At 39.7% G+C, this 23,594-nt stretch overlaps 5 protein-coding genes across 5 annotated transcripts; 4 read left to right on the forward strand and 1 right to left on the reverse strand.

The window, feature by feature from the left end:
• The first annotated feature begins 3,439 nt into the window (after nucleotides 1-3,439).
• Nucleotides 3,440-4,668, forward strand: LOC140940058 (uncharacterized). Its single transcript, XM_073388935.1, has one exon. The coding sequence runs from the start codon at nucleotides 3,785-3,787 to the stop codon at nucleotides 4,292-4,294; it is 510 nt and encodes a 169-aa protein (XP_073245036.1). The 5' UTR covers nucleotides 3,440-3,784; the 3' UTR covers nucleotides 4,295-4,668.
• Nucleotides 4,669-4,726: 58 nt separating this feature from the next.
• Nucleotides 4,727-5,878, forward strand: LOC140940057 (uncharacterized). Its single transcript, XM_073388933.1, has one exon. It carries the CDS (start codon nucleotides 4,806-4,808, stop codon nucleotides 5,334-5,336), a length of 531 nt encoding a protein of 176 aa, XP_073245034.1. The 5' UTR covers nucleotides 4,727-4,805; the 3' UTR covers nucleotides 5,337-5,878.
• A 182-nt stretch (nucleotides 5,879-6,060) lies between these two features.
• On the reverse strand, nucleotides 6,061-10,310 carry LOC140940056 (cytosolic beta-glucosidase-like). Its single transcript, XM_073388932.1, has 5 exons — nucleotides 10,192-10,310; nucleotides 9,409-10,018; nucleotides 8,139-8,406; nucleotides 7,392-7,573; nucleotides 6,061-7,064 (listed from the first exon to the last, which is right to left on the reverse strand). Exons 1-5 carry the CDS (start codon nucleotides 10,270-10,272, stop codon nucleotides 6,667-6,669), a joined length of 1,539 nt encoding a protein of 512 aa, XP_073245033.1. The 5' UTR covers nucleotides 10,273-10,310; the 3' UTR covers nucleotides 6,061-6,666.
• A 1,072-nt stretch (nucleotides 10,311-11,382) lies between these two features.
• Nucleotides 11,383-17,507, forward strand: LOC140940059 (cytosolic beta-glucosidase-like). Its single transcript, XM_073388936.1, has 4 exons — nucleotides 11,383-12,059; nucleotides 12,599-12,869; nucleotides 13,837-14,012; nucleotides 15,310-17,507. Exons 1-4 carry the CDS (start codon nucleotides 11,396-11,398, stop codon nucleotides 15,729-15,731), a joined length of 1,533 nt encoding a protein of 510 aa, XP_073245037.1. The 5' UTR covers nucleotides 11,383-11,395; the 3' UTR covers nucleotides 15,732-17,507.
• Nucleotides 17,508-20,051: 2,544 nt separating this feature from the next.
• LOC140941219 (uncharacterized) lies at nucleotides 20,052-21,913 on the forward strand. The gene has a single exon (XM_073390200.1). It carries the CDS (start codon nucleotides 20,209-20,211, stop codon nucleotides 21,169-21,171), a length of 963 nt encoding a protein of 320 aa, XP_073246301.1. The 5' UTR covers nucleotides 20,052-20,208; the 3' UTR covers nucleotides 21,172-21,913.
• The last annotated feature ends 1,681 nt before the right edge of the window (nucleotides 21,914-23,594 follow it).

Here is a 23,594-nt window from a genome sequence, read left to right on the forward strand (position 1 = left end):
CCCGTCACCCTTGCAAAAATGAAAGCCATCACCAAATGAATAGCCGTTTGCATCCCCCTCCCCTTTATCCAATGTTGCTATACATGTTGGTTTTTTAATAGACCAAAACAACTTTGAATAGCAGGTGGGGAGGGTTCTTAATTTTTCTGTTTAGAGGAGAAGAATGCTGTTAATATGGTGCAAATATCACAATATTGTTTGTTGTTAAGTCCTAACTATGGTTCTTCTAAAAAAAATGTCAGAAACTACAACCTCAGACAAAACCTGTTGAGGCACATCGCAAAAATACCTATTTTTTCCCGTCACCTTGGTAAAAATGAAAACCATCACCAAATGAATAGCCGTTTGCATGCCCCCCCCCCCCCCCCCCTTATCCAATTTTGCTATACATGTTGGTTTTTTGATAGACCAAAACAACTTTGAATAGCAGGTGGGGAGGGTTCTTAATTTTTCTGTTTAGAGGAGAAGAATGCTGTTAATATGGTGCAAAAGTTACAAAATAGATGGAACTGTCCCAGCAGTTTTTGTCTGGGGTTCTAGCACACTTACCATACTTTGTAGGAGCTCAAAAAAACCATTGACAGCAGGTGATTTAAAATCAAAACAAAAGTTAACTTGTCTAACTCAGGACATTTTTCCAGAATTTTGCTGATGAGAAGTAAAGTCAGCAAATGGTGTGGGCAGCTGGGTGTGGGATACTGTTAGAAATTATTTTAAAAATGTCAAAGTAACATTCCCCTTGTTTCAGAGACAGTGCTCAAACAAAAGACAAAATATTTTGGTACTGTTTTTCTCAGCATCGATATTAAATTTTATTTGTCAAAATTTAATTTGCACTAACCAGAATTGCCTTGGCTGAATTGTAATAAATAGAGGGTATTACAAGGTCACTCGGGAATACGAAATTTCTTTTCGAGTGTTGAAAAATATTTCACGAGTGAGCGCAGTGAACGAGTGAAATTTTTTTCAACACAAGAAGAGAAATTTCGTATCTCCATCAACCATGTAATGTTCTATTTATTAAATAAACACCAATGAAATAGCAAACCATTTTATTTAAATAGTTTTTTGGTCTGAAAGGTGCAGTTTATTATGAAGCCAAAGCAACAGTGATATTTTCACATGTGAAGATAGCATGTTATTTTCACATGTGAAAAGCGCAGTTAGTTATCTGCGAGCAGACAACTGGCTCATCTGTAGGAATTGTGCGCAATGCGTGATTTCCAATAGCAATATTAACCCATTCGCCCCTGAACCGCCCGTAACCGCCCGTGCGGATCCAGGTCCTTTCTACCCATTGTGACGTCATCAGTTTTAACGGTCAAGGACAACTTTCTTCACTAACTTGTGCAGAGTGAAGAGATCTTTCAAACCATACCAGAATGAGCACAATTCAGTCAAGGACACCGGAGAAACAAGCAAAAAACCACGTGACATTGACCTGAAAATCTCCATGAAAATCTTGTCCCATTACCCACCTACCTTTCCTTTCGCCTAATCCTAAGATCCTAAAAGCTTTCCTAAAAACTCTTCCCACCAAAATCAAGCCTACTAAATGCCCAGCAAGAGAAAAAAAAAATGAGGCAAGAAAAGCAAAAAAAGAAGGGAGGAGAGAAAGCGAAAAGTAAAAGTCAAGACTGCTGTGTCACTTTTAAACCCAAAAACTATGTCGAAATTTTGCTTTCTGCGCATGCCCGAACTTCGCAAGCTGATATTTTGCATCTGGATCGGAAGACCGCGAAGTGTTCGACCTATAAACCAGTTTGTGGTAAGTTTTAGCTCTTTATAGCACGACAGTGACCAGAAAACCACTCGACTAGCTTCAAAACACGTTTTTCGGCAAAATCTCTAGGAGCGAATGGGTTAAGTCAGGTTCCTTGCGATGGTGTGTATTTTGTTATTTTCTTCCAGACATTTTATAATAAAACAATAATTATTAGATTCAGTTTTTGTGATATCCTAATAATCAAGGTCTCGTTAAGTGCTATCTGCCTTGGCCTCCGGCTCGGCTGATAAAACCTACCTCAACCTCGGTTATTCCAGATATCACAAAACCCTCATCCAATTTTTTGTTTATTAATCGTAAAATATATAAAAGTGACCATCTTAAATTTATATTTATGCAAAGAAGTGTTGTCTCAGGCACATCTTTCAGAATAATGACCGCAGTCATTGTTTCTTTCCTTTATTCATAATTTGCTATACTCTTAAAAATTTTTGATAAATATCAGCGAATTCACTGTTTCCTGATCATCCCAGATTTTGTTGATATGTTTGGAAAATGCCAGTCTATCCCATATTCCGTTGGATTGTGAGGGGGGAAAGAATGAAGCTAGTTAGTTAGAGAGGAAGTGCCCTGCTCAAAATCCCTTTTTCATTTCCCTTCTAATGCCTGCCATGCAGACTAAGCTAAAACTATTGCTGACCTCAGTGTCAACATTGCTGACTGTCAATAGAGAATGAGATTTGAGAGTTTATTTGTTGGAAAGGATTGCCTACCATTGCAAAAATCTTTAAAACTTTTAGAAAACAAAAAATTGATGGTACTTTTGACTTAGTGCAGTAACTGTAAAATGTTTATGCTAGACCTGACCAGTAAGCATTTTTGTCAACAAAAAGAGTATGAATACAAAAAAATAAATAAATAAATACCGGTAAATGATGATTTTATAAGTGAAAAATTTTAAAAGTACCCAGTTAGTTCCAAAACTAAACTGGCCATATCCACGGAGCACCTTGGGTGGTAAACTTTGGTTACCAGGGATCTTTAAAAAAGCATGTCACCTCAATGAGGATTTCCCTTAACTTCACTTGGGATTCGGGATCAAAATGGGGGCAAGATTCAGGTTTGAAATGTATGTGCATTAGGTTGGATCCCAAAAATAACCTTCGAGATTAAGTGTTTGTATAGCTGCCAAGTGTCACGCCTTAGGCGTGATTGTCACGCCTGCGGATCGAAAACTTGGATCTCACGCCTACTCAGGCCTGTGTTACCATTTGTCATGCCTGGTAGAAAAGTTTGAGCCATTGCAGCATTAACTGACACATTTTGAATAATATATTAATTATTTAAACAAACCAGAACCAAAGAGAGAAAAGAAAAGTCTATGTGGATGATCTACTTTGTCCGAATTCTCTATTTTAAGTAGGGAAGTCAATGTTCCTTTGTATTCCTGTGTTCGTGTTAGACGGAACTCTTCGTAACATCTTCGGAAGTCTTTGGAACGTCTTCGGACATCTTCGGATATTATCGGACCCCTACGAAAAATCTTGGCACTCTTAAAATAAAAAATGTCACGCCTATAAATGTTAAAAGGTTGGCAGGTATGGGTTTGCACAAAAAAGTCGGGATCACGGGATTGAAGAACCCTATTGGGGACCCTTGTATACCTGAGCCCACGATAAAGTCCGGAGACTGGTTAGCAGATACCTTTTTAACAGCTGCCTAACAGCAAGTTTTTCTCCTGCTAACATGAATGGGGCGGAGAAAACAGATGACATTTCGCGATGCCACCACTGGTTTCATTTTGCGTTGAAACCAGGGGATGTTTTCTCAAGCTGACGATTTTCCCACAACCAAAATTTCTTGGATGCATAGATGGTACTCCGCTACGCGCGCGAGAGCTCCTCTTTAACGTCCCATGGGCCAAAATCTGGAGGCAATCGGAAGTAACGCAATTTTTTTGGTATTTTTTCCGCATGAAGAATATCTAAAGGTCCTAATGAAAATGAATCAAGCGCTGAAAAGAACACACCCTAATTATTATCATGATTGTGTAGTTTCATGGAGAGATTAGACGACTTATCTTTGAGACATATTTCACGATTCCTCGACCCAGAAGACATCATCCGGGTAGGCAGAACATGCAAGCGAATGTATTCAGCGATGCCCCGAGTTGTGGAATGGCGTGGGAAGGACTTTAAGGTGAATGCTGGATACTATTGCCGGCCGGAATTGTATTTTGACGGCCCGGAGCTTTCTCATACCGTCCAGAAACTGAATTTGTCAGTCACTTGGCACGACCAAGGTTGGGGAAATCGCAAGGGCGAGTTGTGGTTGAATTTGATGAGACGACCTAAAGACGGCGGTGGTGAACCAGCTCAGATAGCCTCATATCGGCCGTTGTTTGGGATTGCAGAGCACTTCACAAAATCATCTAAGACAGCGATTCAACATCATCCTGTCGTTACCGAAGCAAGACCGGGAGATTTCTACAGGTTTATGAGACACGTTGGAGGAGGAGGAGGGCATAGTCTGAAGGTGTGGAACTTCCGAGTGGTCGCCACACTGTAGAATGACAATAACCTTACCAAGAAACTTTTTTGTTTGTCAAGCTAAACTCGCTCGTGTATTAAGTCGAGTAAGCAACAGAATACACGGCAACTAATTTTAATCATTTTGAATACAAATGTTCCTACCATGTTCTCTTAAATAAAAGCGTTTTGACTGAAGTAGCACACGTGGAGCTTATTTTGTTGCGTGACATCCTGGTCTCTTTGAGTGTCACGGAAACCGGTCCTTTCGATAGGAGCCGTGAAACCAACATCAGCCGAGGTTCCTGAACTTTTGGTCGTGATCTAAGCTGCGTTTGTAAATTTTAAACTATTTTTTTAATATTTATGTGTTTTCAAAATTGTTTACGCACGAAATTAACATTTTTAGTGAGCCTTTGTTTTCTGGGGTCAGCTGATCAACTTCAGTACAGAGAAAGCTTGTAACCTTTCAGTTTCGTCGGTCGGTGAGGTCTGTCTTAACTTCTGGTAAAATTTACCTATTAAGTTATTGACTTGTCTTTTTAATTGCTATGGAAAGATTAGACGACTTGGCCCTGAGACACATAGCTGCATTTCTCAACCCTGAAGACATCGTAAACTTAGGTAGAACATGCAAGAGAATGCACTCAGTAATGCCTCAAGTTGTTTTGTATGACGAGGAATGGCGAGGAGAAGACTTTGAGATCGACGGCCCTCGAGGAGGTCATTTCTGGCCTGAATTGTACTTTGACGGACCGGATCTTTCTAGTACTGTCAAGAAATTGAGTTTGTCGGTTATTTGGAACGACCAAGGCTGGGGAAATCGAAAGGGTGAGTTATTCTTGAAATTGATCAGACGAGATGGCAGTGGTGAGAACATTGTAGCCGAACATCGGCGATTGTTTGGCATCGCAGAACACATGGAAACACCGGCAAGTGTTGTGATTGAAAACCACCAGGTGGTTAAACAAGCAAGACCTGGAGATTTCTACAGGTTTATGAGAAACGCTGGAGGAGGAGGGGGACACAGTCTGACAGTGAGGAACTTTCGAGCTGTTGCTTCACTTTGCAAGGTTATCTGAACAGGAAGAGCTTGCTGACCACAAGTATCACAGCATTTGGGATGAAAATGATATAGCAGATGCTCGTCGCAAAGAAGACATGTATATGAATATGCATGACAGATTAATGAAAATACCCACACCTCAACATATGGCTGGGTAGGGGCATGTGTTGATTATTCTTTATAGAGATTTTTAACTACCCTCCTCACTCCCCATACTACCCAAATTAAAAAATGTAATACAAAAATAGTGAATCAAATTTCTTTTTGCACAATATTCAAAAAATAAATTCGGCCAGAGGGTTTTCATTTGAATGGTAAGACCCCATAATTTCTTCATTAGTTTTAAAAAGTGATTGGTGGATCTTGTTTAATAGAACTCCAGAGTTATGCATTGTTAAAGTGGCTATTTAATTTCCCATAGTTAGGCCAAACTTTGGGTAAATGATAAGATTTTGCATAGGTCAGTCTGGTTTCATATAATTGATGAAAATTATTCATTATGTTTTTTATGTATAAAAGGAATTAACATTATTGTAAGTGACTATAAGAATAATTATTACTATAGTCATAGTACACTTAAAAGTATTTCCCAAAAAGATTAGTTGAAGATCATACAATTCAAGTTACATGTAATGTACTAGCTCAAGCATAACAAAATAATTTTCTTAAAAGAGGCATGGGCAGAAAGAGATTTTAAATAAAACAATTATTTGGCAGCAGAACAAGATTGTGTCTGTAATATTAATCATACTCAGGATTAAACAAATCAGATCACCTTGCATCACTCATACGATGACTGACTTCATTCAGTCCCATAACCGTTACAAAATGGCAAATACTAAATATTATATTTACTATAAAGGAGTCTTCAGCCAGGGGCATATTTTACTATCAACTGTGGTGGGGTGCTAAAAAAAAGTTTGGTTCCAGCGAGTAGGTCAAAACATATGCAGTTAAAAAAAAAAACGATTGATTTATCTTCTAGCTTATTTAACAAATGCATCAGGGAAACAAATACCGGTAGCAGTATATATGATGTTAAGAAGATGCCTGTCCTCCTTGTCGAAATCATTATGTTTATCTTGTGCCTGCCCCCTTACTTCTTTTCATCTATTGTGCCGGCTACCCTTAACTCTGAAAACGTTATGAATTTACTACTTAAGGGATGATGCTCAACAAAGACTGCATGTTAAAGGTTGTTTAAATGAGCCATGTCATGCTTAAAACAAGATAGGCTTAAGTTACATTAGTCACCTTATGGCTTTTTAAGTTTACCACACTTGATGTAAAATACGTCTACCGCGCTTACAAGCTTTGGATGCAAAAAATATATCACTGTATTCAATTCAAGGAAATCCATTATTTGCCACAATCTCCTTGTAGACCTGTGCAGATCTTTTTGGAGTGCGTGGGCGTTTGGGATCATCAAAGTTTACATGATGAATACCAAATCTAAACCTATAGCCATCATCCCATTCAAAGTTGTCCATCAATGACCAAACAAAATATCCTTTTAGTTTAACACTATCCAGTTTTACAGCCTTCAAAGCCTCATTAATATATCCCCTGAGGTAAGTGACCCTGTCTTTGTCATCAAGAGCAACAGGAAGCTCTAAATCATGTTCTCCATGGACGCTGAAGCCATTTTCAGTGATAATGATTTCGGGATTGTTATACTGCTCTTTAAGCCAGACCAGCATCTTGCGCATGCCCCAGGGAACACAGTACAACCAAGACGGATCACCTAATGAGTCAATTTAAAATGAAACTTATTAGGAAGATCTGTCACTAATGAAGGGTGGTCCTGGCTCATTAGGCACTATTGTCATTTTGTTATAAACAAGCACACTAAATCAAATCATATCTTTTACTACTACACATTATACACTCAACAAATTATTAATCATTTGCAAGGGAGAGTTTAAAAGAACTCTTGTCAACTTGGGATAGTTTTTCACTTTATTGAAGTCAGTGATGTTTCCACTCTCATTATACAAGGCAGGCCGCTGTGCTCTAGTAGAGCCCAGTGGCCCCTGACACTGGCAGGTAGGTAATGAAAAGGTGCACTGACCTTTGAGCCAGGAGGGATCTCTAGAAGCCTTCATTTCTTGATCTGTAAAGTAGCCCCAGGTAACATTTTCATCCTTAGACAGGTCATGATGCTCAGCATATGAAACAGAGTAGAAATTGAGGGCCAAAAAGTCAGAAGTTCCCTTTAATGACCTCTTTTGTTCTTCTGTGAATGCTGGAAGCCTAAGGAGATAAATAAAACAAACATTGCCAACAATAAAAGTCTATTTTTTAGATTAATACTTCAAAAAATTTCAAGTTAATTTATCAGGCTATAGGTAAGAACCATTTCAACAGCTTCACTTGGCTTGGCAGAGACATGGCAGCAGTTTGCACTCGCTATAATGGCCCTGGAACCCTTTTTGGGCTTCAGGTATTTCAACTTATTTCTTATTAAGTTAAGGTATGTGAAATTAAAGGGGTACCATTTTTTCAATGGAAGGTATATCAAAGGGGTACCTTTCCTGTCTAAAATGACATATAAAAGAGTGAGGGGTTTGAACTTGGGGTGGAGCCTCCCCACCCCTTGGGATCACAGCTACCATTATCTTTTTTTTTCTGTTGAGAGACAAGTACAGCTGGGGGTTTGAACAGTTTAAACAAACCATAATTATTCTTAACTTGTCAGTTAAAAATGCTGTTTTTTACCATCTGGGGGTCAAAGTAAATAAAAGCTGTTTCTTGATCATGAAATTTGGGTTTTTTGAATTCAAAGCACCTTGGGGGATGTTTTCCTCCATGAACTAACCTAGAAGGAATCCCTTTTGCATTGCTCTTCTTTAAGATCCGTGTTTTCATCACCTCAGGATAATCTCCAATAAACACGGGATGTGCCATCCAGCCCAGAAACCACTGCATACCACGATCCGCAGCTTTAATGTCTTCTTCCTTGTTTGTCTTTGGTTCATACCACTGCGCATTGACAACAAGGCTTACTGTGCCCTGTTGGGCACTTCGGAATTCTTTATCATAGGTATGCCAGGCTTTTGCATGAGCAAGTAGCATATTGTGGCCAGCTGTATCAAATCAAAGACAGTAGCAGGGGTTTTGATTAATATTTTACCACTAACAAAGCAAGGAATTGAGAAATTACCCTAAAACACCCAGTAATGCGCACCCCAACTTAAAAGCCCATCTGCTTGTGAACAGAAACTTTATTCCTGTTTATACAAGTTCCACATTTCATAACCCTATATCCCTTGGGTCATAATTTGGCCCATCTGTATGTCTCTATGCTTCTCTGGTTACATGAGGGAAGAAATCCAAATTTTTTCTTTGGGTGAAATAAAGTATCTGTTGTAATCAGCTTGTTTTGAAAGCTTGTTACATTTCACCTTAAAATGTTATTACAATATCCATAAAAAGTTGTATATTTAGATTGCTTAAACTTTTTCTGGTGTAACAGTTCTGTTAAAGGGGCAAGCAATGAAGTATACATATGTCCCTGTTTTGTACTTCAAATATTTTCAACTTGCAGTAGAAGAATGTCAGCACTTTTCGGTCAGAATAATCTGCATTGGGTATTTGTCAAAATTTTGGTGACATCATGGTTTTAAGGGGCCATCCCCAGAGGCTGCACTCAAAAGAAGTTTAGGTAGAGCTGGCCGCAGAAGCCTTCAAAACCTGACCCTGTTTAAGACAAAAATTGCTGATATCACTACCCTGTGGATTATTCATTCCATTTTGCATACAGTAATGAGGTAAATTTTCAGACTAACATCATGGGACTAAATTTTTGGAAAAAATTGTTGGTGCCACACAAAATTAATGCAGAGCGCTCATTTGCAGCCTTAAAATTCTTTTAAAGGCTTCTGGGCCAAAATCACACCCTGTTAAAGATGCCAAATAGTGTAATTGCACACCCTGTTTAAGAATTAAGACCCTGAAAAGCATAAACCCTGTTCAGTGGCACATATCTGTCTTGCCTAATATGGGAGTTCCCTTATGGGGGGAAGGGGGGGGGGGGCATGTCACTTGTAGAAATTTATCCTGCCAGTGACTGCCTCTATAAAGCTTACCCTGGTATGGTCCTGCATCCATCTCCTTTATACCTGGAGCAAAAGCACCAAGCCCATATGCATCTAGTGCTTCCTCATGTGGCTCATTAATAGTGATCCATATTCCAACTCTATCTCCAAACTCTTTAAAACAAAATCTTGCATAATCATTGAAAATGTCAGGTATGTTGGGATTACGCCAACCACCCTTGTCTTGCAAAGCCTGAGGCAGGTCAAAGTGATAGAGTGTAACTGCCGGCTTGATCCCATTGCTTAACATTGCATTAATTAGGTTGTTGTAATATTCGACTCCCAAGGGATTAACTTTATCTGTTGTTCCCAGGGGTAAAACCCTGGACCAGGAGATGGAAAATCGGTAATAACCTACTCCGAGGTTTTTCAAAAGGGCTATATCCTCGTCGATTTTGTGGTAACTATCGCATGCGACATCTCCAGTGTCATTGTTGTGAATTTTCCCTCCGATGTGGCAAAAAGTGTCCCATATGCTTGGTCCTTTCCCATCTTCGTCCCAAGCGCCTTCGATCTGATAAGCTGCTGTTGCTGCGCCCCAAATAAAATCATCTGGAAAAGTTCCTCGAACGAAGCTATCGTCCCCTTCAGCTAAAGGAAACTAAAGATTTAAGGAAAAAAATAGGTCAGAAGGCCTGCTGTTGGGTGCCTGTTAAAAGTTTGTTCTAAATATCACGCAATGATTAATTCATTTCTTCGGATTGTTCAATTGTTTTAAAAGACGCTAGGACACAGAACGAAATGCAATCCACCCAAAAATTACGGAATTATTACCGACATTTTGGCATCTACTTCGGTGAATGCTACAAACAGTTCCACTAAAAATGAAAATTTGAAGATCTTGACCCACAACATTCGATCCTCTAAGCCAGCGGAGAACAAAGGACAGAAAATAACAAAGGAATGGGGAAGATTTCGTGCTTTGGCGGGAAAACGTAAATATTTATTAATAATTAATATTATTATTCATATTTCTCCCTTTCTGATTGGCTTTAATAAATTCCCAGCTAATCAGCTACCAAATTTGGATGGTTACTGTTGAATCACCATTGACGTCAATCGTAAACTGTCGAGGGGCACAGAAACTACGTAGGTACGACGAGCACCCCTGTCAGTTTTATAGGGGAGTACCCCTCTCTGGCGCGGTGGCTCAAACACGTGAAAAAATGTGGAGATGAAAAACCGAACTATTGCCTCAAAACCTTAGACAGAATTAAAATAGAAGCAAATTATGTGGTTTACCAAGTTTAACGGGCAATCTAGAAGACCAAATATTTTGCGGAAATCCGCTCTGGAGAAAGAATTTCGCTTTGTCTTTATCTAATATCCTACCAACAAACAAGTGATATTCGTGATCACATCATCATATACGCTGGTTTTTTCCTTCGTGCCGCGAATTTGTCACGAAACTGGCGGCCTATGTTTCACGCTCAGGAAATTTGTCTCTTTCCCCATGTTAACAACTTTGCCATCAAAACAACGAATTTACGAATGCATGTGAATTTTAGAAAGGTTATAAGGAATAGTTTCTTTGAGAACATTGACAGTATGCTAAACACAGCTGTTCTTTGTGTTATCACGCAAGGAGACTGGTGTTGAATGATATTAAAAGTTCACAAGATCTCAGCTTGAGTACGCAGGCTACAGCTTGAGTTGTTCCGTAGCGGAAGGGGAGCGGAGGAGGCCCATGAATCAAACGATACTTAGCTGGCCTCATTTTTTTCACAATTGAGGATACTGATTTATCATGGGCTCCTGGATTTGTTATGAGTTTTTAGTTCTTTCGTACCCTTAGGCTACTCTAAGATCAGCATATCCTCCGTGATCTTGTCTTGATTCCAGCAGGCGGCGGGTGGACAATAACTGTTGAAAGACAAAGAAACAAAACCAACTTTTATTGTTGCTAATTGATTCATGCATTTGAAATTCATCGTTCGGAGCCCGCAGTATTTACGTCAAAGTCACGCGATCTGTCGATATGGCCGAATTATCGTTAATAGTTTCTTTCCTCTTCCTATCATTAAGTGTGGCAGCTATGGCGGAGGATCCAAACGAGTTCTTCTATGGTGAATTTCCCGAAGATTTCATGTGGGGAACGTCGACTTCGGCCTACCAAATCGAAGGCGGGTGGAATGCAGACGGCAAAGGTCCTAGTATTTGGGATAAATTCACGCAAGCTGGTGGGAATACTTTTAAGAACCAAACAGGAGATATAGCCTGCAATTCGTACCACAAAACCGACGAAGACGTAAAGCTGTTGAAAAATCTCGGTGTAGGCTATTACAGGTTCTCGATATCGTGGCCCAGAGTGTTGCCCAAAGGAACTGTTGATCAAGTAAACCATGCCGGAGTTGAATACTATAACAAATTGATCGACTCGCTGTTAGAGAACAACATCACCCCCATGGTGGCCTTGTATCACTTTGATCTACCTCAAGTGTTACAAGACAAGTATGATGGCTGGTTGAACGCAGATTTGGCCGATATTTTCAATGATTACGCTAGATTTTGTTTTGAAACATTCGGGGACCGAGTCAAGTGGTGGATAACAATAAACGAGCCTTGGGAGGCGGCACTGTTAGCACATGGCTTCGGAATGACTCCCCCAGGAAAGAAAGAACTTCGCTCAACCGTTTACAAAGGTAACTACAACCGATTGCTTATATCTTTTTTTCACATGTAAACAGTTCCAAGTTATTTCAAATCTCTGACCGACGAGAAAAACAGATTTTTAAAAAATGTAAATACAGGAAGAGACAAAGGAAGAGATACATTCGTGCTCAGCACGAAAATGCCGGTGGGTCACGCACGCTTCGACACAGAAGCGAGGGAGCCACGAGAGAGCACGCGCGTCGCCTTTCGCGTGCCACTCGCGCGTGACTTAACATGATATCTTCCAAATGCAGAGTTTGCTTGCGAGAAAACAAAGATTTGGTTTTATCAACTGATTTTGTAAAGTGAATTTAAACCTTCACTGCGCTTGAAAAGGCTCGCCCACAGGGCTGTACGCTTAAGCCCTACGGACGAGGTCGTGGCGTTTCGCGTGTTCGAGGGCCAGTCCTTTATCAGAGAAAATTCCCTAGCCCTAGCCCTAAACGCCCTAGCCTAGCCCTGATAATTGGGTGATAAACGCTGTAAAATGATTTGATATGGTTTATTTATTCATCTATTTTCTTGCTAGTTTCTTATGTCATGCTTCTTGCTCATGCCAAAGCATGGCACACCTATGATAATGAATTCCGCCCCACGCAGCGTGGGAAAGTGTCAATAATTCTAAACGTGCACTGGGGGGAACCCAAGACGAACACGCAAGCTGACATAGACGCTGCTGAACGGAGTCTTGAGTGGTGGCTCGGATGGTTTGCTCATCCTGTCTACGTAAATGGAGACTGGCCTGACATCATGAAGACGACGGTCAAGAAGAACAGTGAAGCTAAGGGAATTCCAAACAGGTATTAAAGATATCCTGGGCGTAGCTAGAATTTTTCCAGTGGGGGTGCAGTGGTTACCAGATTGTCATGTCGATATTCCTCGGGGGGTACTCCCCTGTAAAAGTGACGGTGGTGCTCGTCGGAAAATTTCGAGAGCACCCCTAAAAGGTACTAGAATCTTGTTTTATGGGCGTGTCCCAAATTCATTTCCACCCCTAAGAGGTACCAATTCAGCAGCAGCAAATTATATAACTGGCACTGAAAATTTTAATAGTAATAAAGATAACTTTCGAACACTTTCCTCTCAATTACTTTTTGAAAGTTTTGTGATAAATCTTACCGAGACAACTCTGGCAGCAGTCATTTTAGGTTTAAGCACCCTAAGCGGTACCCGGATCCAAAAATTAAAACCCCTAAAAGGTACGACGAGCACCCCATCATTTTTCTAGGGGAGTAAACCCCCTTTCCCCCCGGCGACATTCATGCTGTGTCAGATCGTAAAAGTGGCTTTTCCTTTCCGAAATCAGCGAGAGGAGCCTACAAAATGTATATATAGATAAGTCAAGCGGCGAGAGGGACCGAACGCGTTATCAGTATAAACCATATTTTAGCTTATACAAGAGCTTCTGACGAAAATACGTACGTTGATATACAAGGAAATTTTAAACCAAGTGCTCTCATACCTTGGTTTACCGAGAGAGGTATCGTGCTTCAAAGTGAGTGAATTTTATAATTTTAGCTTGGACTTTAGTTGATCAATTTTCTGGCGTTTTTGCGAAAAAAAGAAGGGATACCTTTCACAAAGTAAAAGGTTGGAGGGGTTCGCGGGCACCCCAGTATACCTCCCAGCTTCGCTGCCATGGACGAGGTTTGAACACTTTGTATTTGAAGCAGCTAATAAACCACATGGTCTGTAACATAAGATTTTACTCTTCTCCACGTCACCTGCTTCGGTTTTAATCGCCCGTTCAAATGTTTGTTATGTCAGACTTCCCGAGTTTACCGAGGCAGAGAAGCTGCTTATCAAAGGGACAGCAGATTTCTTCGCTCTGAACGCCTATAGTGCTTTCCTTATCGAAAACCAGGAATACCCACCTGATGTGGACTGGAACTACATGACTGATCAGAGAATGAAAACCACTGCTGATCCATCTTGGCAAAGAGGTACATTTCATTTCTCATTGATCCATTTCATTTCTTTCCATTCAGACTGTTAATAAGCTTCGCACTCCAACACGCACAAACGATTAAGTCCCTTTCAATATGTAACTGGTATTATTATATGACTGGATCCGCGAGCGGGCAAGATGAGTCAATCATGTGGTGTGATTGGCTACCTGAGAGGGGCAAGATGGGCTCTTCTTGCCTGCTTCCCGTTTCCAGTGTAAGGGAGTGCGTTCAAACTATATCTATCGTCCCAGACCCTCTCCCCTTTGGTAAGTTGTTGATAATGTCATTCGCCCCTGCGAAATCTGAGGGGATGCAGATACGTGTCTCAAGATCTCTTCAGTCAATAATGGTTTGAACCCCACTCAATGAAGTCTGTCACGCGTTCGCCAAAAGAACCTGATTTCCAGTCATATTCATCTGACTGCTGTCTGCGAGAAGTGTGAATGCAAGCACACAATAACCATACCCTAGTCGGCTTTATAGCTCAGTTAGTGGAATGGTACGTGTGCAGCGCAATTACACGAAGAAATGGCTTGGTTCAGGTTTCAGCCTGAACAAATGATAGCAGTTGTGTCAGTTAAGCGAGGCATGTGGCACCACCGTTGAAAGAAAATAAGTATAATTTGTGTGTGTAAGGAAACTTATTCTCATATGAAAGGATAAGTACCAGGACTCGCCCTGAAAACGAGGCTTGAATAATTCGATAAATGGCCTAGCATTGTTTTGTGTAAAAAGCAATTTCAACGACAAAATACGCAATTCAAAATACCCTTTGGTCATCTTTCCATTGTAAAACTGCTTATAACTGCAACGAGGGCTTCTTTTTCCCATTATTTCAATTAAGCTTACATATGTACATGTAGTTAACTGAAGATACTGGCAAATTGTTTTCAGGTTCGAAACTTTAAGTTTCGAAACTGTAACCTTAAATGTAACAAGGAAGCATCGCTTTCTCTTGTCGAAACTTGGCCTGATACTTTACTGTAGGCTCTGCCTCTCAGTTAACTATTGTGATTCAAAAGTGATAGTTCATGCACCTTCTAATTGACTTCTTCAAGTCGTTTATACAAAGGATCATGGCTTACAATAGAACCTCATGCAGTATAACAAGCTCACTCATGGAGTGGGAAAGGGCGTGGGAAAATATGTATTACTGTTTTTGTGTATGTATGTGTAAGAAGGGGACGGGGGGAAGCTCGATGCATACATTATTTCACAGCTTGCGTGAAAAATATATTTGGTTTTATCGTGGTCACTTGGCTCTACATAAGGACAACGTTTTCCTCTGTAGGTGCCACTGTATGGATGTACAGCACTCCATGGGCCCTACGCAAGCTGCTAAAATGGGTAAAGGATCATTATAATGACCCTGAGATCATTGTCACGGAAAATGGTTTTTGCATCGATGGAGAAGACCAACTGACTGGTGAAGCCGCCTTGAATGACACGCTACGCGTGGATTTCTTGACTTCTTACACCAACGAAGCATTAAAGGCAATCCGCTTGGATGGGGTGCGACTGAAGGGCTATTTCTACTGGTCTTTTCTCGATAATTTTGAATGGATGGAAGGATTTCACATTCGATTTGGCATTCACCACGTAGATTTTGACGATCCTAATCGACCCCGCACTCCCAAGCGGTCTGCAGAGGTATATAAAGAGATTATTCGTAACAATGGTTTTCCAAAGAAACCACAAAAGTCGGAGTTGTAGAAAAATGGTGATTCCTGTGCTCCTGTCCATAGCTATCCTCTACTCCGCAGTATCCCCACCAGCCCGGAGACAGAGTACATGGTTCACAGAGTACGTGAATCACAGCGTGTTACTGAAATCAATCTAAAAGCGCCAAAATCACTCTCAGCCAATGAATGCAGAGTGAATATATATTGTACATTATATAATTACAACTATTTATATTAGTGTTATTGTAATGACACCGTTCCTTAACCATTTGTTAAGAGCCAATATGGCTTTGCCTAAATCAGTATTACATTACCTAAAGGTCCCTTTTACAACTGAACGTAACGATAATTAAAATAACACCCCGGAAAAGTGCGTAACTGTGGTGATAATTTGGGTAAGAAAAGTAATTAATTAACTGGTAATGATAAAAAGTGATTCAAGCCGATTTGTACTGTAAAAAAGTCGATAAAAGTAGTAGCACAGTTTGAAGAGGGTTGTAATGCGACCGTTTCCTTCTGGGTATGAGAAGAACTTTTTATGGGGAACTAGCCGGTTCTTCGCTAGCCTGCGTAGCATGGCGGTTTAGGTTGGGAGCGCTAAATAGTAAAGGCGGGCTTGCTTTAATCTCCAACTAGGCTCATACAACTTCACATTGTAGTATCGGGAAAGCACTCTCTGAATATCATTGTCACACCTTGATTTTACTCGAGTAGCAACACCATCTTCCTAACTCAAATTAATGCTTACGTAAGTCTTCTGTGATTGGTTAAAGAAGACTCATTTGCTTTGAACCTTCGAGTTTTAACCCGAATTTTCACTATGAAGCTTGGGTTGACCAGTCAATATAAAACGAGGTGACTATTATAAAAATTACAAAGTACCTGCTTGTATACAATTTTTTTATAATAACAGAAAGGAAAATACTAAATTTACAGTTTGAAAATCTAACGTTGCTGTCGATTTACAAAGGGGGTTTCTTTGTCGATAATGGTTGGCTAAAACTTTTCCATAAATTAACTACGGACATCATCGACAAACTCAGAGGACAAATTAAAAATGCAGTTCACAGTGCAAGGCAGAATTTAGAACAATAGTTCTTTACCTACAAAAACACCTATAAAATCACTTAAGTCTAATTAAAGTTATCCACTGCTATGAAATCCGGTAAGAAAAGTCAAGAAAACGCGCCAAAAATTGTTAAATATGAGTAAGGTAGTCATTGTATGAAAAACATGGACGAAGGGCCAAATTGAGGTCAAAAAATGATAAGCTGAACAAAGTGCGCAACTCAATCCAGGCTTTGTCATGTATCAAAAACTCTAATTAAAAATAGTTTCAATAAAGAAATGTGACAGCGGAGATGCACCAAAATGGAACATCCGCTTTACACCGAATTCATGTCAGAACAAGGTATCTATGTAATCACAAGTTCAAGTAACCAGATTAAAACATAAAGATCATGAAATTAAAGAACGAGAAAAATCAAAGCTACTGATCAGAGTTACTAAACCAACTTGGTCGTTAAATTGTACTTTTGCGGCAATCGCGGAAGTGGCTATTTAACGAACACAACTCTCTTAACAACCAGTTTCTTTAAAGAAGTGACAAGGGAATTGAACTGGAAACCAACTATTTTCTCACGTCAGGAGAGGATAGGGCTTCATCAGCATTATTCTGTGAGAGTTAACCATTGCAAGAAAAGCGTCAAATTATTTCCCAATGACACACATAAGATATATCTCATTTCAAGTTTAATATCCGAAATAAATTCCAAACACCAAATAAAATTCTCTTAACAATTTGTTTTTTACTTGAAATAAATACCTACGAATATTTGTCATCGCTAGCAATTTTTATCATTTAACATGGGAGAAAATTAGGCTAAAGTTAATATGGGGTTTTTCTTACTTTATCACCAATCACATGATGAAAAAAACGATTTATTTAAAGAAAAAAGGCAAAATAATGGATCTTCAATCTTGGACAAAACAGACAAAGGTTGGAGAAGGAAACGACGCTTTTTGGCGGTCGGTTGATGTTTGACTTCGACCCTAAAATTCCATGTTATTGTTCCTACTTTACAATCTTGTCGCTTTGGTTTGGTTGCTTGGTAAAGTTACAACTGGGTCAGAACAACGCATGAAGTTCTTTTCAAGGGAAAAAATTTAGAGAACCTCTGTAACCAGGATTCAAGTCTGGGGGAACCTTTTAAGTTGTATACCTTGGGCTGAGCTAACCTTTTAAGGACATAAAGACCCTCTCGTATCCTCTTCACTTCGCAATTAAAAGTAGACCCCGCATATGTGTAGCCTGTGAAAACAGCCGCCTTCTCCTCGCTCTTCGCTTTCCCAGCGGCAAGGAGAAAAAGCTGTTTTCGCAGGCTATTGTACCACATATCTAGACTGTCCGCAGTCGGTGTCCCTGCCCAGATTATATTGTTTGGACCTTCTTTAGCCCGGAAATGAGGACTATTTTAACCCTGTTAACAACAATTTGTCGAGAAGCTTGTTTTACAATTATCGATGAACGACACGCGAATTGAACAGACTGTTAACCTTGTTAATTATTTTTATCTGAGTTTTGGCGCCTTTACGATGGCGTGGAGTCCGAGTTATGGAGGGGAATACTGGACAAAAATGTTATTAGATCATTTAATATATCGAATTTGTCTGTATACTATCTTATGGTCCCCGGTATGCTGTTATGTCGTACTTGGTGATGTTGTATTGTAACCAGAGCACTGTTATATCGTACTCGGTAACCTAATATCGTAACCAGAATAGTATTGTATCGTAGTCCAATGCTGATGTATCACCTAGTAGCCATAGATCGTAACTTGTACGCTGTTGTTTCGTACCGTGGGAACCTGATATCGTAACCTGAATGATCTTGTATCGTACCCGGTAAACTTATATCGTAACCTGAATGTTGTTGTATCGTACCCGGTAAACTTATATCGTAATCTGAATGATGTTGTATCGTACCCTGTAACCATATATGGTATCCAGGAAATTGTTATGTCGTACACCGCGACTGTATATTATAGCCGGGATGCTGGTATGTCGTACCTGACGATGTCGTAACTATCTTTCAAGTCGTACAAGGTGAAAATATGGTCAGTGGCTTTCCATTGACTGTTTATATATCTAGCCGAATTTTTGAAAACATACCTGAAAAAGGGCCAGATTATTCGCACAGGAACCTGGTCATGTCTGCCTTTAGTTTGTCATGTCAAATTGTTGTAATGTTTGAGGCCCATTGGCCAATGAAAGCATTCCCCTCAAGCACGTGCTAGGCTGGGGGGGTGGAGGAAGTCAGGGGGGTGATTTAACCTTGAATTCTCTGCTTAGAATTTGGTTAAGTCTCAAGCATCCCCCATCACTTAGGGCCTTTAAGCAGCTAGAGTGTATGGCCAAGGCCAGAGTGTTTTTTTGATGGACTTGAATGTTTCTTTTCCTAATCAGGAACCAAGAAGAGAGTCACCTTAAGAGAACCATGGGTATATTTGCTTTAGTTGAGTCAGTTTAAGGTGTGTGCGCTCCAGGAGTCCGATGGTACGGTTTTCATAAATCCGGCTAGATATATATATATTGAGCTTGCTATCATAGGGTGCTTTTAATATATGTTTAAGGTACTTTACTTTCCTGAGGTGCTTTACGTGCTTCTGGTGCTTTACTTTCTTGCGTTCCTTTCATTGCTTGAGGTGCTTTGCTTGCTTCGGATGCTTCACTTGTTTGAGGGGGTGCTTGGGTTTTCTTGTTTGAGGTGCCTTACTTGATTGAGGTTTTTTTTACTTGCTTGTGGTGCTTTGCAAACTAAGGAATATTCGGGACATATTATGGAGCCTTACATGAGACACTAACCCCATTTTTGACAGAAAATGTACCACTTTCATATTAATGTTTTTTTTATTGACAAATGATGCCCTTTTCACAAACCTAGTTTAGAACTTTGCATTCCTTTCAACTGCTGTAAATGCGCTGTCTTTTAGATACGAGATAATTCGAAAACCAGAACATTTTTCGCGACATTTTTACAGCGATATATTTCCTGGATACCATCTATGGTTACCGGGTACGATACAACAACATTCAGGTTACGATGTAAATTTACGGGGTACGATACAACATCATTCAGGTTACGACATCAAGTTACCGAGTACGAAACAACAGCATACAAGTCGATATAATGCACCTTACGATACGATCCGTTAACATTTTGTCCAGTATTCCCCTCCATACCGAGTTTTCAAGGACCTTAATAGCTTTCGTCACACGCGGAAAAAATGCAAAATTTTCTAGTGCCGCGTTTCCGTTAACATGATACGTGACGTTCCATATGTTAATTTTGGACACGATTGAGCGACCGCGCATATAATTTGGACATGTAATGAACGTTGCATGCTTGCAGGCATCACATGACATTTATCTTCAATACTCGAGGCTCCAAGGAGCCCAAAGAGTAAAAATATTACAAGCTTCACGAGGAGAATCTAAGCTAGCGAAATATGATCGTGTCACCGTTAATACTTTGTTGTGGGGCGTTCTTCAACCTCTATGTTATGTTCTATTGTTATCAATGTTCAAGATGGCGGTCCCTTAATAACTTAAAGTACTTCATCGTCTTTCAAACGATTGTTAACACTGGAAATCTGTTTGTTCATCTGGTCTTGCTGCTTCGAGATGAGCTTAACCCTGTAACTGATCTTACACGTGTTGAGGACCACACAATTTGCGATATACTACCAAATATCACTGCGTGTTTTACATCGTTATCAGTGTTTAACCTCACGGCATTTGTTGTCGTGCGTTACCTAAAAACAGAACGACGGTGGACATTCCCGGCGTTCAAAATCGCCCTGGCATTTGCGGGAATTGTGCTGTCATCTGGGCTATTGTTATCTCCAGCTCTAAGAAATTTGTACCATAAAATGCCAGTGTTAAAATGCAACGGATGTTACTGTCCTTCTCCAGGGGTTAGCTGGGAGGCTAATTTCGACGTGTGGCTTTATGGTTATATGGTAATCATGTTACAATTTGTGGTTCCAGCAATAATTCTACTAACTGCTGTTCTTCGTGCAGTAGCGAAACATTTAGAAGAAACACGATTGTTGAGCAACAGCGGCGGCGATTACCAACCGAAATGCGGTCTGAAAAACATAAACGTCGTTACTTTAGCGACCTTTCTTGTTATAACCTTTGTGCTGCCCGTTCGAGGCGTGCGATTCGTGGCCGGAGAACACTTGTTTCCTGGCGGAAGATCGTTCGTTGAGATCGATCTTTTGAACTCGGTGTTTTATATTTTAGAAGTTTCTTGGGCGGGATTTACTGCTGTTTTGCCAGCCTGTTTAAAGAGCTTTATTGACAATGAGTTATCATGGTCGAATAAAAAGGATTCTAAAGGCAGCCCGTGTTACCAAAATGGAAAGATGTATATTCAGGCTCTAGCCGAGTTAGAACTATGGGAATAACTTACAACAACAGCCTTTTAACGTAATTAACCTTTTTTAAAATGCAAAACATGGTCTCATTCAACTCTGCCCACAAACTGCGTCAATTCACGCGATCACAATATCACGCAATCAGGCATAAACCCACACTTTTTAAGAATTAAATCTGGCCTTCCAATTTAATCCGTAATCATAAGCAACTGGCGTTTATTCACGTAATCATTCTAGTTATATTTTTTGATTCTGCTAAGGATATGATTATTGAAGGCGAATTGAAGCGAACATCTGTTGGCGTCAATGGCTTTGTTAGTTTTAAGAATGACAGCAATATTGCCGTTCGAACATTCAAGAGGAATAAACTTGCCTTTTATTTCGGCAAAAGATAGCTAAGGTAAGCGACCCGTAAATGAACGTAACAGATCTCCTTATATTAGCTCGTATGTTTTGTTTTTCGCTCAATGAAGGTCCCAGAATTTGAAGAGAAACATTCCTCTTGAATATTATATCACGTGACGTTCATTGAAAACAAACTCACGAACTAAAGAGTTCTGTTTATCCGTTACTCGTTCCCTTGTATCGCTTTATTTACAACTTGAATAATTGCTCCTCTTGCTCTTTTTTTTTTCCTAAATTAACCTCATCTCATTGTTGTCAGCGTTCATTTTAATACAAGTTAGAGTTTTTTGTGCGATTTAAATTTATGTACGTATTTCAATAATTTGTAATGGAAATTAAAATGGGAAAATAAAAAGTAATAAAGCTATTCTCCATGCATGAAAACAATATTAAAGCAAAGGTTGTCAGTGGGTTGCCAGGCTGTTATTTACTCCCAATAGCGCCTTTCAATTTGAAAATAGAGTCAAGATAGCGAACAAATTTTATTTTGTAAAGTGCTCAAAAACAGATGGTACCATGTGAAAGCTGCCCACGAGGTTTCAAGTGAATGATCACATCATAGGATTTTATCCACAGACTCAACAGTTGGAACTACATAATAAATAGTACCACGTGAAACTATTGCTGAAGAGGTTTTATTTGAATGGTCATACCATAGGATTTCGTTTACAGACTCAAAAGTTAACACAACATAAATAACTAAATACTCCCATAGTTAGTAACGGATCATACTATGCAAAAATATTACTGAAGAGGTTTGATTTGAAAAGCCTTGAATGGCTGCACCATAGTATTTCGACCATAGACTCAAACATTAATGACTTGCTTCATTTCCGCTTGTGACGTTCTCAATAGTACTCTTTTTAAGTCTTTTCATGATATTTGAATAATATTTGGGTGATTTTACACCAAGCTTTCCATGCAGTGAAACGTCATTTCACGTGGCCTGGAATGGGAAAACAAGCAAACCTGGGGTCAATTTTATAAAACTTTTTATAAGTGTAGCTACTGTTTTTAGACTATAAAACAATGGCTAGACTTGTAAATTACATTCATTAAATTGACCCCAACTGAGCTAGAGCTCAGAGGGGTAGAAAAGAGTCAAGGTGTTTGTTTTGCGTCGTTTTGCAATTGGATGTAATGTATAAAGTCGTCCCAAGAGAAATCGAAGACAATGGTTATGCCTTTTTTTTGGGGGGGGGGGGAGGAAGGGGGGGCCAACAAGGTGCCTCATACTCTACGTAAAAATGATGAATAAAGAGAACTTGTAATGCGCAAAAAAGCGCACAACTGGGGAGAGACGCTTGAGACGCGCGCGCGTTGCGCTCGTAAGACTCTTACGCCACGCTTTACCGATTTCTTTACTGATTTTGAGAAAAAAACCGACTGTTTTGCAGTCTAGAAAAACTCCCTTACTTTATTCCAAGAACTGAAATTCTGAGACTTGGCAAGAACTTTGGACCAACAGGTTACGGGTTTCGACAAGGTGCAGGAACCCTTACCAACACAAAATGAAGATAATGGTTTAATTCCACATTGTAGTTAATTGTTTCTTGACCTGGGCAAGTGCGAATAAATGAAGTTCTTAAACCGGAAAGTGTTAGTATCTCTGATAAAGAACATTGAAAGTCTAAGAACCATTGGCAACAGTCTGAAACTTCAGTAGAAAACGCAATTAAGTGCAAAAGCAATCAACTGTTCTTTGGCTGTCTTCAAGATAATGTTTGCTTCCCCTTTAAGTCGTATTTTGAAAGACTGGATCATTCAAAGACTGCAAGAAACAATGGTTTTTAGTAAAATTGCCTGAAGTCCTTCTCGAATTTGGGAAAAGGGTTTTTAAATGAACTCCCGATTGGATCGATCCTTAACTTCGAGAATTGTATTTAAGAAAGCACTTAAAGCACACTTTATTTAGTCTATGAAACGTTCATCGTTTTAACCACAGTATAGAGCGTTTTCACTCACGTAGCAAGCATCTAAGCAAATTTATTGGGACAAAAGAAGGCGTTTACATGAGAAAAGAGTTCAACTTCCAAAGGATTTTCTTT

This window comes from Porites lutea, chromosome 6, assembly GCF_958299795.1.
Source record: "Porites lutea chromosome 6, jaPorLute2.1, whole genome shotgun sequence".
Taxonomy (NCBI): domain Eukaryota; kingdom Metazoa; phylum Cnidaria; class Anthozoa; order Scleractinia; family Poritidae; genus Porites; species Porites lutea.